General features: G+C 41.3%; 1 protein-coding gene across 2 annotated transcripts in view; it reads left to right on the forward strand.

Moving 5' to 3' along the window:
- Nucleotides 1-16,348, forward strand: part of TAF3 (TATA-box binding protein associated factor 3) — a 127,613-nt gene that overhangs the window by 98,576 nt on the left and 12,689 nt on the right. For both annotated transcript variants that reach the window (XM_082067267.1, XM_082067268.1), the window contains one exon: nucleotides 4,563-4,645. In XM_082067267.1, coding sequence (XP_081923393.1) covers nucleotides 4,563-4,645 — 83 coding nt within the window. The remainder of the gene's footprint in view (nucleotides 1-4,562; nucleotides 4,646-16,348) is intronic.

The following is a 16,348-nucleotide window of genomic DNA, read 5'->3' on the forward strand; positions in this document are numbered from 1 at the left end:
GGTGCCCTCAAATAAACAAGTTCACCAGTTATCTCGTGTTCGGAAGAGCTGCTGAATCCTCCCTTTGCACGACCACCCCCTTATTGCTCCCATTTGTTTGAAGTAAGAAAATTGTTTTCAAATTATGGTCTAAATGTTCAAATGTCACCTTTCGTTTTGAGTATTATGCTTGAAAGAGAGAAGGGGAGAGCTGGTTTTCAAGTGGGTTGAGCTCCTTCCACTCCTGTAACTCTTAGTGATTTACATCAGCCAAAGATAATTTCTTTTTTCCAATATCACCTAATCTTCAGAATAAATTTAATATTTGAGAAATGAAACCAGCATATTTGCATGTTATCAGATTTGAAATCCCATTAGAAACAGCTCCCCTAATTCAAGGCTTGCTCTAATTTTTTGTCACTTCACCTTATAATACGCATTAAATTGTTTAAAAAAAAAAAAACATAAGAAAAGAAAGAGATTGTCTTCATATGTGATAACCTTGGATACAGGATTTCCTAAATCTCTATCCTTAGCATTAGGAAGCACTATGTAAGTTCTGGTTTAACCAAGATGCTCTTTACATCCTGCTTGGTGTATAATACACCATTCGTACAAGCTCCGATTTGGGACGTTCCCCATTTTCCTTTGTTGCCACTGCACCCTATTGTGCTACAAGCCGGACTTGAAACAAACGGCCAATTTCAAAACTCAACATAGTTTTTAAGCTGAATTTTTTTTTTTTTTTCAGTGTTAAGATAAATATGCATCTATATAAAATAGAGATGAGCTGCTTGTTTTTTCATACATTTGATTTTGCATTTCTTCTGCAAATCTGTGTATCTAGTTTGCTCTAGAGCAATACAACAGGTACACAAACAAGTACAAACTGGTAAAGCTTCAGCATAGATTGAACATATATATATTAGGAAGAGGAGATCAACAGTAATAAAAACTTGGACAAATTAAAGTGACAAAGCTGCCCATTACATTGGCAAAAAGTCCCTGTCAAAAGATAAACTTTAAAGCTAGAATGCATGAAAGAGTCCCCAGATAGAATTAAAATTTAAACTGATTCTTGATAGATAAGCTTTTTTTAAATCCACATCTTGCTGCAAGTCAGGATTTTCAAAATAAATTTCCCCTTTAAATCTCTTGAGCGATTTTCATTTTTTGCAAGGCCGCACTGCTGGTGTCCTGGAAAAATGGAGAGTTAGAGCTTTATCAGTTGGTGCCCTGAGGTATGTGGCAAAGAAGCTAAATCCTTGAAGATTAGCAAAAAAAATGCAGCACATGGCAATAAGGGGCTTATATGACTACTAGTATTAGTTCAGGTGAAAGAAGTATTGCTTATACATAAAACTGGACAAATCCACTGACAATGTATTTTTAGTTAGCTACAAAGGAGTCTTATATTGCTGGACTTTACCTCTTTGGTGATTTGGGAAGCTTAGTAATCCACTGTAAATGCTCTTCTGCTGGCCCCAATTCCCAGTATTACTCCAGAATGCTGCTCTTTCGTTTTAACCCCTAAAAGTACATGTTTCCTTAATTTAGCTTTTCGGTTACACAATGACTTATTTAGCCAGCGGTTGCGTTGTAAGAGCGAATGATCAAGTTACTGCTCGGACCCTTAACCTTGCACGGCGCGAGCACAACCTGCAAGATGATTTTGTGGCTTAACTGCAGTTTCAGCTCTTGATGGCCAGTAGAAAACATCAGAATGCCATTTCTAACATTGCCATACTTAAACAGAAGAAGCACTTAATGCTTAATTTTGAGTGTTGTTATAGTTATTACCTAAGCGTGCATCCCATCCTGTTGGCGAATTGACACTTTTTTATCAAGTTTTCCCTGTAATTTTGCCCCGAGCTGCTAGAAAACACTGAACAGCAACCAATACTCTGCAAAAATGGCAGAAAGGCGAAGCTGAAGGCTGCAAGCTGGAAGTGATGGGTGGTGGCACCAAGGAACAGGAGTTTTGTGCGCAGGGCTTGCCTACAGCTCCGTGCTCTGCAGTGTGTGCTGGGGCACTGCTCCTGCAGCCAGAAAAGGAGACAGCGAGCTGTGGGCTGCCTTGCATGCGCTGCTAAATTAAAAGCAGACAGTTGAAGCGGTTACACCTCATTCTACGATGGAGATTACCGGGTGTGCTGTAGGAGTGACTGAGCAGCTCACGAAGCGGCTGCTGACCCAGTTTCAGTTAACCTTAATACACTGAGCTGTAAACTAAAGCAGTTACGGAACTGCTGCGTGAGAAACAGAGCCATCCGCGCTTCAGGACTTGCCAGAGCTGCCCCAAAGTTAACTCGTGAGTCAAAATCCTGGCATTGATGTAGAGGAAAAACCACAATATCCAGGATATAATCATACAATAGTTTTGGTTGGAAGGGACCTTCAAAGCTCATCCAGTGCCACCCTTGCCATGAGCAGGGACATCTTCACCAGCTCAGGTTGCTCAGAGCCCCGTCCAGCCTGGCCTGGGATGTCTCCAGGGATGGTTCATCCACCACCTCTCTGGCCAACCTGGGCCAGGCTCTCACCACCCTCAGGGTCAAAAATGTCTTCATCATGTCCAGCCTGAATCTCCCCTCTTTAGTTTCAAACCATCACCGCTTGTCCTATCTCACCAGGCCGTGCTAAAAGTCCGTCCCCATCTTCCTTATCGGCCCCTTTAATTGTGAATGCTTCTTAATTTTCCCTCTGCTCCAGTCATGCAAACACTCCACATAAACCCATGTTGTAGAAAGATGCTGCATCTCCTCTTGTATCAAAGAATAAGATTTAGGGTTGTTGTGGAGCCCAGTTTTCCTCTCAGGCCAGACTGTGATATTGGCATCTGAGCGTAAATAAGTTGTTTATGTGCTTTTGTTCTGCCACATGAACCCGTACCACCGTTGGTTAGAACATCTTGGTCGAATAGAAATAATAATATGAAAGACCTTAATGTGAGGGATAGGTGACATGAGTATCTTTCTGTGCTGTGTGCTGGAAGCTAAGTAGCAATGCTTGTCCTAGGAAGTTTTAGATTTGAAACAGGCACTACAGAAGGAGGAAAAAGCTGCAGGAAAGGAAGTGGAATAGTCTAAGGCATGTGCCTGAGCCTCCTGTACCTAGGGTTCAATTCCATGTCTTTGTCCAGTGGCCGATGCTACAGTTAAAGATGATGGGAAAGCAGTTAAGGGACTTGCCTGTGGAAAGTGGCAGTGAAATTGTTGCAAGCATTAAGATCTTCAGAGGTAAAAAACACTTGAAACACTCCAAAGGAATGACATAACAAAGAAAATGGTGCTATACAAGCAAAAGAGAGAGGCCTGTGAATTAGACTTGTACATATCCATGGAGAGCTTTATTGAAAAGCGTGGTTAACTGTGTCAAAACAGAAATACCACTCGGGCTGCAGCCCTTCTCTCTGGAGTCGACATCTCCCAAGCAGCTCCGATTCTTTGGGCGAGGTGCGTGGCACGGGACTCAGTCATTACCATTCCTCAATGTAAGTCCTAATTGAGTCCTCCCACTCTGGGCTGCTGTCTCCTGCGCCTCTTTCTGTGCTTTGAATTGATTGTTTGCTCTCCATTTCATCATGAAAGCTTTTTTAAAACAGATTTCTCCCATTGAGAGTTGCTCGGGTTTCCATTTAGTGTGTGCATACTATTTTTTGTCTCTTGGAGTTCCTGGATCAGATTCAGCTAAGTGGTTATTTTATTAAATATGATGATACCCATGCTCAAAATGAGATCAATCTCCCTCTCTTTCTATATACATGTGCATATATAATGTACATGGATATATGGATATAGGTTGAGCGGCTTATGTACAGAGAATGATTACAGTGTCAACTGTAAAATCGGAGATAATTCTATACAGGTTTAGCAAAGCAGTAGCTCAATGGGAGTTGGTAATTTTGACAGATGCTGATTCAAAGACTTTAAGGACATATTCAAGTGCTCTAAACTCCACCAGATACTGAGGTTGAAAATCAGGCCATTTGAAAAATAGCCATTAGAAACCTCAGCCTAATTGCATTAAAAAGCAATGGTTCTATTATATCTGTGTGGATAAGCACTTTCATAAAGTAGTCAGTGTTGGTGCTTGAGGTTTATTTGCTTGCTCTGTGTCTAATTTTAATTCAGGAGGGTCACAGCACATTTATGTGGTGAACTTGGGAAATAAATTGAATTTAAACCTCAAAAAGTGCAAACACTAGTGGGCACCTATCAAGGTCAAAGCATTTCATATCATTGTTTAGAAATATACTGGGGGGGTTTTGTGTCTCTAGAAAAATACTGAATCGAGAAGACTTGTTAACAAAGTGTATGAGCAGGTACAAATGAAAGAAAATTTCAAGTTGACTTTTCAGTGTAGAATTCAGATTTGTGATTTGCTGTGGCTGGGAGCTCCCAACAAACTCTGACCATCTGTGCTACAGCATGAAGCATGAGAGCACGGTGGTCAGTCTGTCATAGGTCTGTCTCATCAAGCTGATACACTGTTTGGTTAACTCCATCAGTGCTTTCATGTAATTAATATATTTTGGGACTCTGCTTGCAGTCTTTGATTAATGATTGTGTTCCTTTGTACAGATAAAGGTGGAACCAGTTGTTCCTGCTCCATCACCGGTTATTCCTCGGCTGACGTTAAGAGTGGGTGCAGGCCAAGACAAGATGTAAGTACAAATAAGTCCTTCTGCAAGGTGTATCTGCAAGGTGTTCCCCCTCTGTCGCTTGCGGTAGCTCTTATTTTCAGTGGGAAACACTTAAAAATTAGTGGCAAATGACGTTCATACACCTATTACATCTTTGGACTGTTGTAATGAGAAATCAAGCAGAACACTTACCAATAGAAACTTTTTGAATGTTTTGCCCTTTTCTTCTACTCTCCCATCATCTTTCATCCATCCTGCACTGTTTCCCAGTCCATGCCTTTCTAGGGCATGGATTTACAAGACTCCATCTAGACTTCTGTGCTGCCTCCAGTGACATATAGTGAGGCTTCCGTAACGTATAGTTATCCCTAGGATAACCTACAGCCAAGTTTCACAACGCTCTTCAGCTAACAGTTGTTTTATGCTTTAAAGCACAACATTTGAAATTCCTTTATACACCTCTGTTTTATTATAACTGTTGATGATTATTCATGAGTGTACCTAACGCATTTCAAATGGTGGTTCATTAGCTCCCTAATTATTGGGTGCTGTTGTACAAATAATAGTTACTTTGTACTGGATGAGCATAAATAGGATGATCCCTATCCTGAGATCACACAGCATAAACAGGTGGCTGGAGAGGCTGGGAAAACCATGCGTCACGGGGCTTTTTAGGCTGGTCCTGTGTATGTAGGTAAAGGTTTTCTTTTCATCAGGCTTTTCATGTTGTTTTTAATGGCTCAGAGCACACTTTCATGTCTGATGGTAAACATGAGCACCAAACAGATTTTTCCTTCCCATTCATAGCATTAATTATTGCTAATAAAGTAGTTTCTATTTTACAGCCATTATGAACTAAATCTCCTAATTGCTAATTTTTCTGCTTTATAAGTTAAATGGCATCTTTGATGATTATTCTTTTTTTCTGTGCTGTCAGACTTCTCCTCAGTAAGTAACTGTGAGTTTTACTGGTTTGAAGTTGTTATGGGACTTCAGTCATTTCTTGGTTTCTATGGGACACCCCTCACCCCAAACATCAGGGCTTTTTCCTGCTCTTCAATAACTTCTGCCTCCTTCTTTTCACAATATTCGAGTGTGATCTAGAATTTCTGTGCTTCAAATTGCTGTACAAAAGCTCCAGCTTTCTCAGAACCGTTGTCTGGCCTGCTATGCAGATTTGGATGTGCCCACATGGAGACAGTGTCCCTGCAGAGCCCACAAGTCTGTTTTCCTCCTTGAGGAACCGCAGATACCTTTAAACTCCTCTTTTTCAAGAACTGTACAAGTGTTTACATGAGGAAAATGGTCAGAATTTCAAGGCAGAATTTCTAAATTAAAATTCTGAAGCTGTATTTTAGCACCAAGGAGTTGATTTTGCTTCCCATCTTGATTTACCCTAGTCCTTCTCATATCCACAAACATTTTGAGACTCAGACTCCATCTGCTTCCTACAAATCACATGGGTATGTCATCATCAGCCCTGACAGCCCATAATGGGTCAGAGATACTGTCATCTTGTTTTATGGCCTTTTGGGAAACTCAGTTCTATCCCAGTTTCCTTTGTGCATCTTTAGTGACACCTTGACCACCATCTGAGGACCTCAGGCGTTGTGATCCTTAGCATGGTAGAGCCTAGAGTTTAAACCCCGACTCCAGTATGGGAGATACACAAAGCCGACTTAGCTCAAAGATTCTAGGCAAAAATAGGGGAGAATTAATAAACCAAAGCCCAGATCTTTGGGCCTGGGGAGTCCTGGAGGCAGATGGTAGGAAATGCTAAAAGTTGGTTGTGCTCCAGCTCTCTGCAGCATCTCTACTGGGTCTATGAGGGGAACTTCATCTTCTCCATGCAACAGTCGTCTTTGAGATTGCTTTAAGATGAGTAATCAAACAAGGTTTGAGTCATTAGTATTCCATCTCTAATTGCTTACTGGTTTCCCTTTTCTACCTTAAATATCTCCTCACTGCCCACCATACTGGCACCCTGATGTTGTCCCGGTGTAATGGTTCTATCACCCACTTGCACCTTCTGACTCACAGCAAACAAGAACTTGTGGAGCTTTATAACAACTTTGAGGATTTTTCATAGTTTCCCAAGGCAAAATCCAGGAAGAAATTTGCTGTTACACAGGTAAATACAGTTTGTGCCATGTGGCTCTGGGAACAATTCTGTGTTGCGGGTCAATCTGGTGTCTCATTTGGCAGGGCATGTCCTACTCTAAATAATACTTTTACTGTCATCCTCAACAATTAATATTCAGCCTAAACTCAGCGCACATTTTAATTTTCACGTGTCGTGATCATTATGGAAAGGACTGGTGTGGATCTGAGGCAAAGCCTGTGTGTAGCTTGGACATCTGAAGCAAAACTAGAAGGCTCTGCAGCCTTTATTTCAAGTTATTAGTTGAAAAGACCATAGTAGGATAATCAGCCTTTTAAGGCAGAAACAAAGCTTTTGTTCCATGTTATGTTAAGGAAAAGTTAGACTTTTGTTTCATCTGCGTTGGTAATGAAGTTCTGGATATCTGGTAATTATCACATAGAAACATTGTGTTTCAGTTAGCATGTGTCTGGAGTTTGCTGGCATGGGGTTGTTTGAGAATACCATGAATGGCCATGGAAAAGTATGAAAAAAGTTTTCGAGGATTTGTAGAATTTGATGAGTAAATGGACTAATGAGTTATTTCAGTTTCCTTTGTTCAAGAGAAGAGCTGTTTGGAGGCTTTTGGAAGTACATAAGTACCATGTTCAACTGGAGGTTGGGGGAATAGATAGAATAGATAAAACTTTGTCTTGAATGGAAGATCTTGGTGAGGCCATGAAGTCTTTCAGGTATCTGAAGAAAAAGCGTCAGCCTGATGGTGATTGAAGCGGAGCTTCACATCACACCATAAACACGGCACAGCAACAGCGACTTGAATTTACTCAAATAGTGCAGCAGTGGTGAGGAAAATACCTTTTCAGTAGCGAGCAGTTTATTCTCTATCATTTTGCTTCTTGGCTCCTCTGCTTGGACCAACATACAAAGCGGTGATGGTAACAGCAGAGAGTTCTCCTTCTTTCTTGTTGCTGGGAATACAAGTATATATTGCTCCTAGGTTCAAAGTGGTCTCTGCATTCAAGCTTGTCCAGTATGCAAACATTCTTACAGCGCACATCAGTTCAAAAGACACGACTATTAATAATATTAGGTTAATAGACACAAAAACATATTGTTGCTGAAGGATGGAGAAACCAATATTGGAAAAACTATTCTACTTTAGGTTTTTTTGCAAGTGTTTTAACTGCACGGTAAAACAGGAAGAAAATAGATTATAATCAAAGCATTTCCATCTTAGTTGTAAACAATTACAGCAATACTTGCATGGATGCCACATTAGAAGAAATTTACTGGATTCCATTCTAATGCAATTAGAGCTAATTTTGTTCTTTAAATGAATAAAAGGTCAGCTAGTAAATCTAGTTTATCTCAAGTCCAGGCTTCAATAAATTGTTTTATTTAATTTGTTGTAAAAGATCTTATCCTTAATGGGCCTAGCTCTTATTAGTTTGCTTGGGTTCTGAAATATTTATGACCACCTTTTTAGATATGATTTGAATGATATGTCAGAAGGGTTTTTCAGTGTTTTTTTCTCCTCTCCAGTGTTATCAAGGTAGATTGCTAACTGAGTTAGTATAGGAAGGAACTAGAGATGCTATCTTTTTAAAAAACAAAACAAAAACAACCCAGCTAGTATAGACTTTACGATTTTAAATCAACTGCAAATGATGGGCAGAATTGAATACTTTAATTCAATTGCATCGTGGTTTTGCTTTGTCTGGTTATTTTTCCTAAGCACAATCCTTTTCCAAACACCTAAGTTTTTAAAAAGCAGATCTACTGATGAGGTGTTGACATTCCAACAACTGCCATGGTTGACATAAACTTCAGCAACAGGATGTGCTGTAATTTTTTATACATCAGATAAATTTATTCTACATTTAAATACAGTTTTTAAGAAAAAAACAATTGACACTAAGGCAAGTCCACAAAGCAGAGTACCACTCCACTGGCGCTGTTTCAGTGCTTCTGTGACTTAGAAGCAGGATATATATTTTTTGTGAAGTAGATTCTCCAAATTTGCCTTAAAATGTCAGGCTTTTGCTCCAGACTCGTACCGCATTGTATCATAGCTCTGCCATCAGAAGGGAACCTGGAGACCAGGCATGAGTTGGCGAGAAGACACGTATTTTGACAGTGATTAACTTCTAAAACCAACCTGCTGCTCCAATGAAGTTGCCCCCTTGTCTTACATATTTTGAAGTAACTAGATATGTGACTTTCTCCCCCAAAAAATGAACATATACTCAGATATGCATGCTTATGTGTCTATAAAAAATGTATATTAAATAACTTGTGGACTGTAAAATAAAATCCTAAAAGGATTAAGGGATGGAAGAATTTTTGTAATCCAGATATTGAATTGATGCCACTAAAGCTTTTTATCACTTGGTGGGATATTATCAGTCCAAGGCCTAACTTGTGGTCATTTGAAAGCCCACTCGACTGTGTTATATCCCCATGACAAAAGCCACCGGTATCACTAGCTGACATCCTTTATAGGGAATCTCAAAGCCAAGTGCCAGTATAGACCAAATTATTTTGTGACCAGTAGATGGGACCTCTCTGTGTAATATGGGTGACCCAGAAGCTACTGGGACTAAGAGGACAAGGAAACCTGTCCTGTTCTTCTGTTTAATTACACTGAGTTTCTGCGATCGACCATCTCAGAACTTCTACCACAATAAGGTGCTCATAGCACCTATTTTTATAAGCTGTCAAAAAGCAAGTATCTGAAAAAGTAGAAGCCTGAAAGGAAATGCGGCTTGAGGAAATCTCCTCATTGAATCTGTAACCTTACCTGAAACACAGCTGGACTGTTGGAGGAGTTTGTTTTTTGTAAATTTACATGGTTTGGGTCATCACTGCTACTTGCTCAAGAATTTGATATTTTAAGTGCAACCACAGTTGGGCAACAGAATTGCAGTAAACCAGTTCTTCATTCACACTTCTGGAAATTCCATAAAATGTCGTTATCTAACCTGCAGCATACAGAGGACCATCAAGTTTATTACAGGGTGATGTTCTCCAAAAAACAGACGCCTAAATGATGTATCTTCTTCAACAAGCTTAATTTACCTAAGAGCTGAGCTGCAGACTCTCCAGAGATGTAGAAGAGGAGAGGAGAGGAAGAGGAGAGGAAGAGGAGAGGGAGAGGAGAGGGAGAGGAGAGGGAGAGGAGAGGGAGAGGAGAGGAGGAGGAGAGGAGAGGAGAGGAGAGGAGAGGAGAGGAGAGGAGAGGAGAGGAGAGGAGAGGAGAGGAGAGGAGAGGAGAGGAGAGGAGAGGAGAGGAGAGGAGAGGAGAGGAGAGGAGAGGAGAGGAGAGGAGAGGAGAGGAGAGGAGAGGAGAGGAGAGGAGAGGAGAGGAGAGGAGAGGAGAGGAGAGGAGAGGAGAGGAGAGGAGAGGAGAGGAGAGGAGAGGAGAGGAGAGGAGAGGAGAGGAGAGGAGAGGAGAGGAGAGGAGAGGAGAGGAGAGGAGAGGAGAGGAGAGGAGAGGAGAGGAGAGGAGAGGAGAAGAGAGAGAGAAGAGAAGAGAAGAGAAGAGAAGAGAAGAGAAGAGAAGAGAAGAGAAGAGAAGAGAAGAGAAGAGAAGAGAAGAGAAGAGAAGAGAAGAGAAGAGAAGAGAAGAGAAGAGAAGAGAAGAGAAGAGAAGAGAAGAGAAGAGAAGAGAAGAAGAGAGAAGTATTAGCAAATCCATCCATATGTTTTTTATTGACCTGGTTGAAGACAATAAATGAGGCAAGGACTGTGTTGGTATTCCCCTAAGCTCACTGGGGATCTATTGTTGCTGCTGGAACGTGAATACTTTTGTTTTCAAAACTGCTCAGACTCCCTGGGAGTTATGAAAAAAGCTGTATGTCTAAGACAGGACTTTGCCATTAGCTTCAATTAAACTAGAGTTCTACCCTAGGTAGTTTCCAATAATGCGTCTTCATTTTACAGTATCATCGCTGGTGAATATTCAAGGATCTTTTGTTTTTAATAGGGTTGTTCTCGTCCAGATAAATCAGACCGTGTGAAGAAACTTTTGAACTTTGGGTGCTATTTCATGGAGAGCAACTCAGATAATTTAGATTACTGTCTTCATAACGTTTGCCCACAATAGCTGAATAATGGGGTTCATTAACCTCCCTGTGTAGGCACATCCAAATTGTTTGCCTCGAGCCTTGGCTCCCCACGTGTGGCCGTGGAGGAAAGGATTCGCTTTTTATTGACTTGTCAAGCCATAGGTTTGCATTCCCAGCCAAGTAGCTCCTGACCCGTTCCATTTATTTCGCTGTTTTTGTGGTGGGGAAAACAGGTAAAGGAATCCTGCTGGAAGCCCCTCCTTCTGCACGTTTCGATGAATAAAAGCAGTGTTTGGAGCAGTTAAGGCACCGTGACCAAATCCTTCGGAAAACGTAATGCAAGCAGCATGGGGCTATTGTGGGACACAGCTGTAGGCGGTGTTGGTTACCCTGCGAGACGCTGCTTATTCAACAGAAAGCTCTGGAGGAGAACTTATTGTGGAATTAAATAGGAGGAAAAAAAGTGATACTTCAGGGAGAAAAATGTAGAAGGGGAAACCGCTGCTCGGGAAAATTAAATAATAGAGTCCGGGCAGCGAAAGTCTGTGTTTATTGCAGCGCTAATGGGCAGCCCAATTATTTTACACTGCAGCACTTAGCAGAGAAAAAGCTGCGTGAACCGTGTGTTAACAGAATTAACGTTGTGGATGTCAGTCCAACTTTTGGTGTAAGAGAGAAGAGAGTGTGTCATGGTGAAATCATTTTTGATATGATCAATAGACCACCTAAGTGAGGAGACAGAACAATGACAAATGATGTCGCCCTTCTCCAAGGGAGCAGAGGTGTGCATAAGGAATTCCAGCCATCTCTACAGCTTTCATAAATCTTTGTGTTTGTGTGTGTATATACATACCCTCATTTTTCTGTTCTGTAGTCTTTTAAATTATAAGAGCTGGAGGACTGATTTTCAATACCTTTTTAAATGCTGAACGCATTTTAATGAAGCTATTGTCGTGGGTATGTTTCATATCCCTTTCCCGATTTTTCTCTTTTAGTGTCACACATTGGCCCTGATCCTGTAGTAAAATCCCCATGTGTGGTCTTGTATCCATCCACAAGTCTGGTTCACGTGGATGGAGGTACCCCAGCCTCTCCCTTTTACATGAAAACAAAATAAAACACAGAATTCCATATCCCTTTTACCAAAACAAATAAATTATCATTTTTGTTTATATTTCTAGAGGAGTTTTTTTCTTCCTTGAGTGCAAGTTATTTCCAACTTCAGATGTAGTCCTTAGCATTTCTTTTTTTAATTACTGAAGCCACCCCAACTAATTATTCATCCTGTTTATGGTAGGTGGTAGGCTGTGTAAAATCATTTTCATTTTGCTGCTGGCCACATTCGGTGATGAATCCAAAAGTGAATCCATAAAAAGGCTTGAGTCATTAGAAAACAAAACAACTTACTGGGAGATTCTTTGATTTTGCTGCTTATTGCTCAAGAGTAAATAAATCATATACTGTATACCACAATTAAAAAAAACACTTCAGGCAGGTTTAGACACATAAGCGAATTGCTTGTGTAAATGGGCATGAGCAGCTGCCCTTATAAAGCACAACAGAAACCGATCAAATATGTGTGAAAGATTAGAAAGGCAGATGGGTGTTTGTTTAGAAAATAGACTTTGCCTCCATAGAAGATGACTGCAAGAGAAAGGTGCTGATTTTCTTGTCTTTGGCAGAGGTGCTTCTTGTCATTCACTCTTTTATTGAAGCTTTTAAACAAAATTGAGTCAACTATATAGACTCAAGGATTCAAAAAATAGTTCCTGGGAGCTGGATAGGGACAAGAGCAGCCATCCATAAACACGAAGAAAAAGCTGGTTCTACCTGGATCTAGTCAAATTGTCCTGTGAGCAATTCCTCTGTCGCTTTATGGAGCCTCCAAGTGCTGGACTGGCCTGTTTGCTTGATTCTTACAAAAAATGTATCAGTAACAAGCTGGAAATTACAGTTTTGGAGGTTTCTAAGTCCATGCTGGCATTATTTTCTGGTAGTTAATAAAGTTAATATTCTATACTAGTTCCCAGTAAAGAGGGTATATGTAGGACTGGTTTATGAGCAAGCTTCTGGATTGTACATCGCGTAACATTTCCCAAAACATATGACAATAAAGGCCAGTTTGCAAGGAGCATGTGAGAGAAAGCTTGCAAAGAGCTCGTTGGCATAAACGTGTTTTACCAGCTCCTGGTTTTGCTGTTGAGAGCTCAGCAGAAGGGAATAATGCCTGGTGGTTTTCACATTGAAGCTCTGAGCAAGTTGTTATTGACGATTAGAGAGAAAAGAAGATGGAAGATACCAAGACACCACGCTACCAATTCAGGTTTTGTCAGACTAGTGATGAACCATCCAGAGATGTAAGTCAGAATGGTGAGAAAGAACAGGAGGGTGATTTAGGAGTCATCGGCAGAAAGGTGCTTATGGTTGTTGGGAGAAATACCCGTGTGTAACAGATACAGAGGGCGGAGGCTGAGGGCAGAACTCTGTTTCACTTAAAGTAATGGGAAAATAAACAGTAGAAAACCTGTAATTCAGTTTCAAGAGTGCAAATGTCCATAAACCAAAGGAGTTAGTTTGAAATGTCAGCTAGATTGAAGAACTAATGGATTCAAAAGTGGTGGGAAGGGAGCACTTGTAGGAAATTACTACAGAGTGAATTCTGTGAATAACTCCTTCCAAAAGGATGTTGGGAATGAGCATCGTACCTCTAGGAGAAAAGAACTGTTAGCAAAGAAGTTACATCTTCAAGACAAAAGACTGTGGAGGTGAAGTCAGGCCTGGTAGAAGTCAAGCTGAATTAACTATTGTGAAGGATATAGAGCAAATAGGAAAGGGAGAGGGAGAGGAGAGGAGAGGAGAGGAGAGGAGAGGAGAGGAGAGGAGAGGAGAGGAGAGGAGAGGAGAGGAGAGGAGAGGAGAGGAGAGGTTGACGGTAATGGAAATTAAACAAAATGAATTGGGTAACAAAATACAGGAAGTTTTATGCGCTGAAATCAAGGAATGGGATAATCTTTCTCCCAAGTTCTAGAAGAACTATCTCGTGAATTTGCAGACTCAGTGACAAGTCATTTTTAATATATTTGTTTTTATTTTAAAATGCAATGTGTGTTCAATCTATCTTTAATAAATAATAGAAAAAATAGAAGTGCTGAAGAAGAGGGGAAAGAAAATGTGATCTACACATCTGGTGAGAGCAGTGCATATAACTATACAGCAAATTTTGGAGGAAGCACTGATTGAAGGCTTGGAAGTAACTGGCACAAAACACAAAACAGAAGTAAACCATACCGACAGGCTTGGTGTCAATTTTTGATAAAGCAACTGATTTTCTAGGTTAACCTAGTCAGGCTGCAGCAGATGTGCCTGGCAGTGGCTGATTTTTTTGCTGTGCATCTCAAATATGTGTTTCCACCACCAATGCTGAGAGCAACTGTCTCCACCTCCCAGAGCAGAGTCATTTCTTCTGGACTGGGGAAGCAGCTGCTGGGTGCAGGATCAAATCCCTTCCCCTCCAAGGGAAATTCTTAACTGGGGTGGAAATGAGCTGGGACATTTGCATGTGCATAGCTGGAATAAAGTTGACATCTTTCCTACCACTGGGAGAAGGGATGCTCTCTTCTAAATGAATGAAAAAATGGCAAATCCAAGCCGGATTTCAGGAAGATGTTTAATACTATCACACAGGATATTCATAGTGAAGCTGGCTAAACAGGGTTAGCAGAGGAGCTGCTCGGTAGTAAGGAACTAGCTCAAAGTCTGGGGACACCTTATTGCAGCCTTTCAGTATTTAAAAGGGGTCTAGAAGAAAGATGGGGACAGACTTTTTAGCACGGCCTGTTGTGATAGGACAAAGGGTAATGATTCTAAACTAAAAGAGAGGAGATTCAGGCCAGACATGAGGAAGACATTTTTTACACTGAGGGTGGTGAAACACTGGCCCAGGTTGCCCAGAGAGGTGGTGGATGCCCCATCCCTGGAGACAACCCAGGCCAGGCTGGACGGGGCTCTGAGCAACCTGAGCTGGTGAAGATGTCCCTGCTCATGGCAGGGGTGGCACTGGATGATCATTGAAGGTCCCTTCCAACCCAAACTATTCTGTGATTCTGTGAAAGGAAGATAGGAACTGAGAATTGTAAGAGCGCTTATCTAACCAGAGAGAAGGTTGCTAGTGAATGTGCTCAAGGATGTATTCCAGGACTGGTTTTATTTAATCATTTCATTTAAAATTTTGTCACAGAAGGAGTTAGAACACTGATACTTTTTGTTGGCAGTAATTTTGAAGGACCATGTCAGTACAAATGAGGATCTTATGATTGTCTGGAATGAACTGGATCCTCTTGAATAGAAGGGAAAATGGCATTTAATTCAGTATATGAAAAATTGCAGTTAAGACTTTGAATTTGCAGTGTACCAATCGAAACTTCAGCCAGAAGTAAAAAGCTGATCAGTGGGTGTATCACTACAGTAGGTGAATTAAGTGGTATGGGGATCATTAGTTGATCACAGAAAGACAGAGTTGCCAACCATAGGATGCATTGCAAGAGATTATTTTAGCAGAGGTAGTGGAAGTGTCCAGGCCATTGTATGAGAACCTGTTTATACTTCGTCTGAAATGTTACATTCAGTTCTTGAAGGCAGGTTGTATTCAGGAAGGATGAAGAACAGGTGCAGAAGAGGCCTTGGAGCACTGTTAGGGGGAGCATAAGGGGGTCCGTGTTACCACAGGATGGTTGGGGTCGGAAGGGACCTCTGTAGATCATCCAGTCCAACCCATCTGCTAAAGCAGGTTCACCAGAGCAGATCACACAGGAAGGTGTCCAGGTGGGTTTGAATGTCTCCAGAGAAGGAGACTCCACAACCTCTCTGGGCAGCCTGGTCCAGGCTCTGGCACCTCAAAGGAAAGAAGTTTCTCCTCATATTCAGATGGAGCCTCCTGTGCTTCAGTCTGTGCCCATTGCCCCTCATCCTGTCATTGGGCACCACTGAAAAGAGTCTGGTCCGTCCTCTTGACACCCACCCAGGAGATATTTATAAACATCGATGAGATCCCCTCTCAGCTTCTCCAGCTGAACAGCCCCAGCTCCCGTGTTCTCTCCTCATAAGAAAGATGCTCCAGACCCCTAGGAGAGCATCTTTGTGTGTTTAGTCTAGCATGTGAAGAGGGGATGTGATTGCTGGCTACAAATACATCAGGCAAGTAAACGTCTTGGAGGGAGAAAGCTATTTAAGCTAAAGAACAAAGTTGGCACAGAAACAAATGGGAATTGTCTATGAATGCAGGCTGGATACTAGAAGAGGTTGCTGTGCCACCAGAGCAGTGAGATCCTGGAACAGGTTAATGATGGGGACACAAAGTTTAACTGGTTTTGAGATGAAGTTCAATAAACTTGTGAATGGGATTAGGTGACACAATGCCTGTGAAGTCACTAGACTCTCTTGCCCAAGAAGGGACTTTTGCAGGTTTTGCTGTAGTGAGGAAATGGAGAATGGACCATTGAACTACATGTGCACCACTGAAGATCAACACCCTTAGGTAGAAGTTGTGCCATTTGTAAG

Source organism: Streptopelia decaocto (genome assembly GCF_964273445.1).
Source record: "Streptopelia decaocto genome assembly, chromosome: 1".
NCBI classification, from domain to species: Eukaryota; Metazoa; Chordata; class Aves; order Columbiformes; family Columbidae; genus Streptopelia; species Streptopelia decaocto.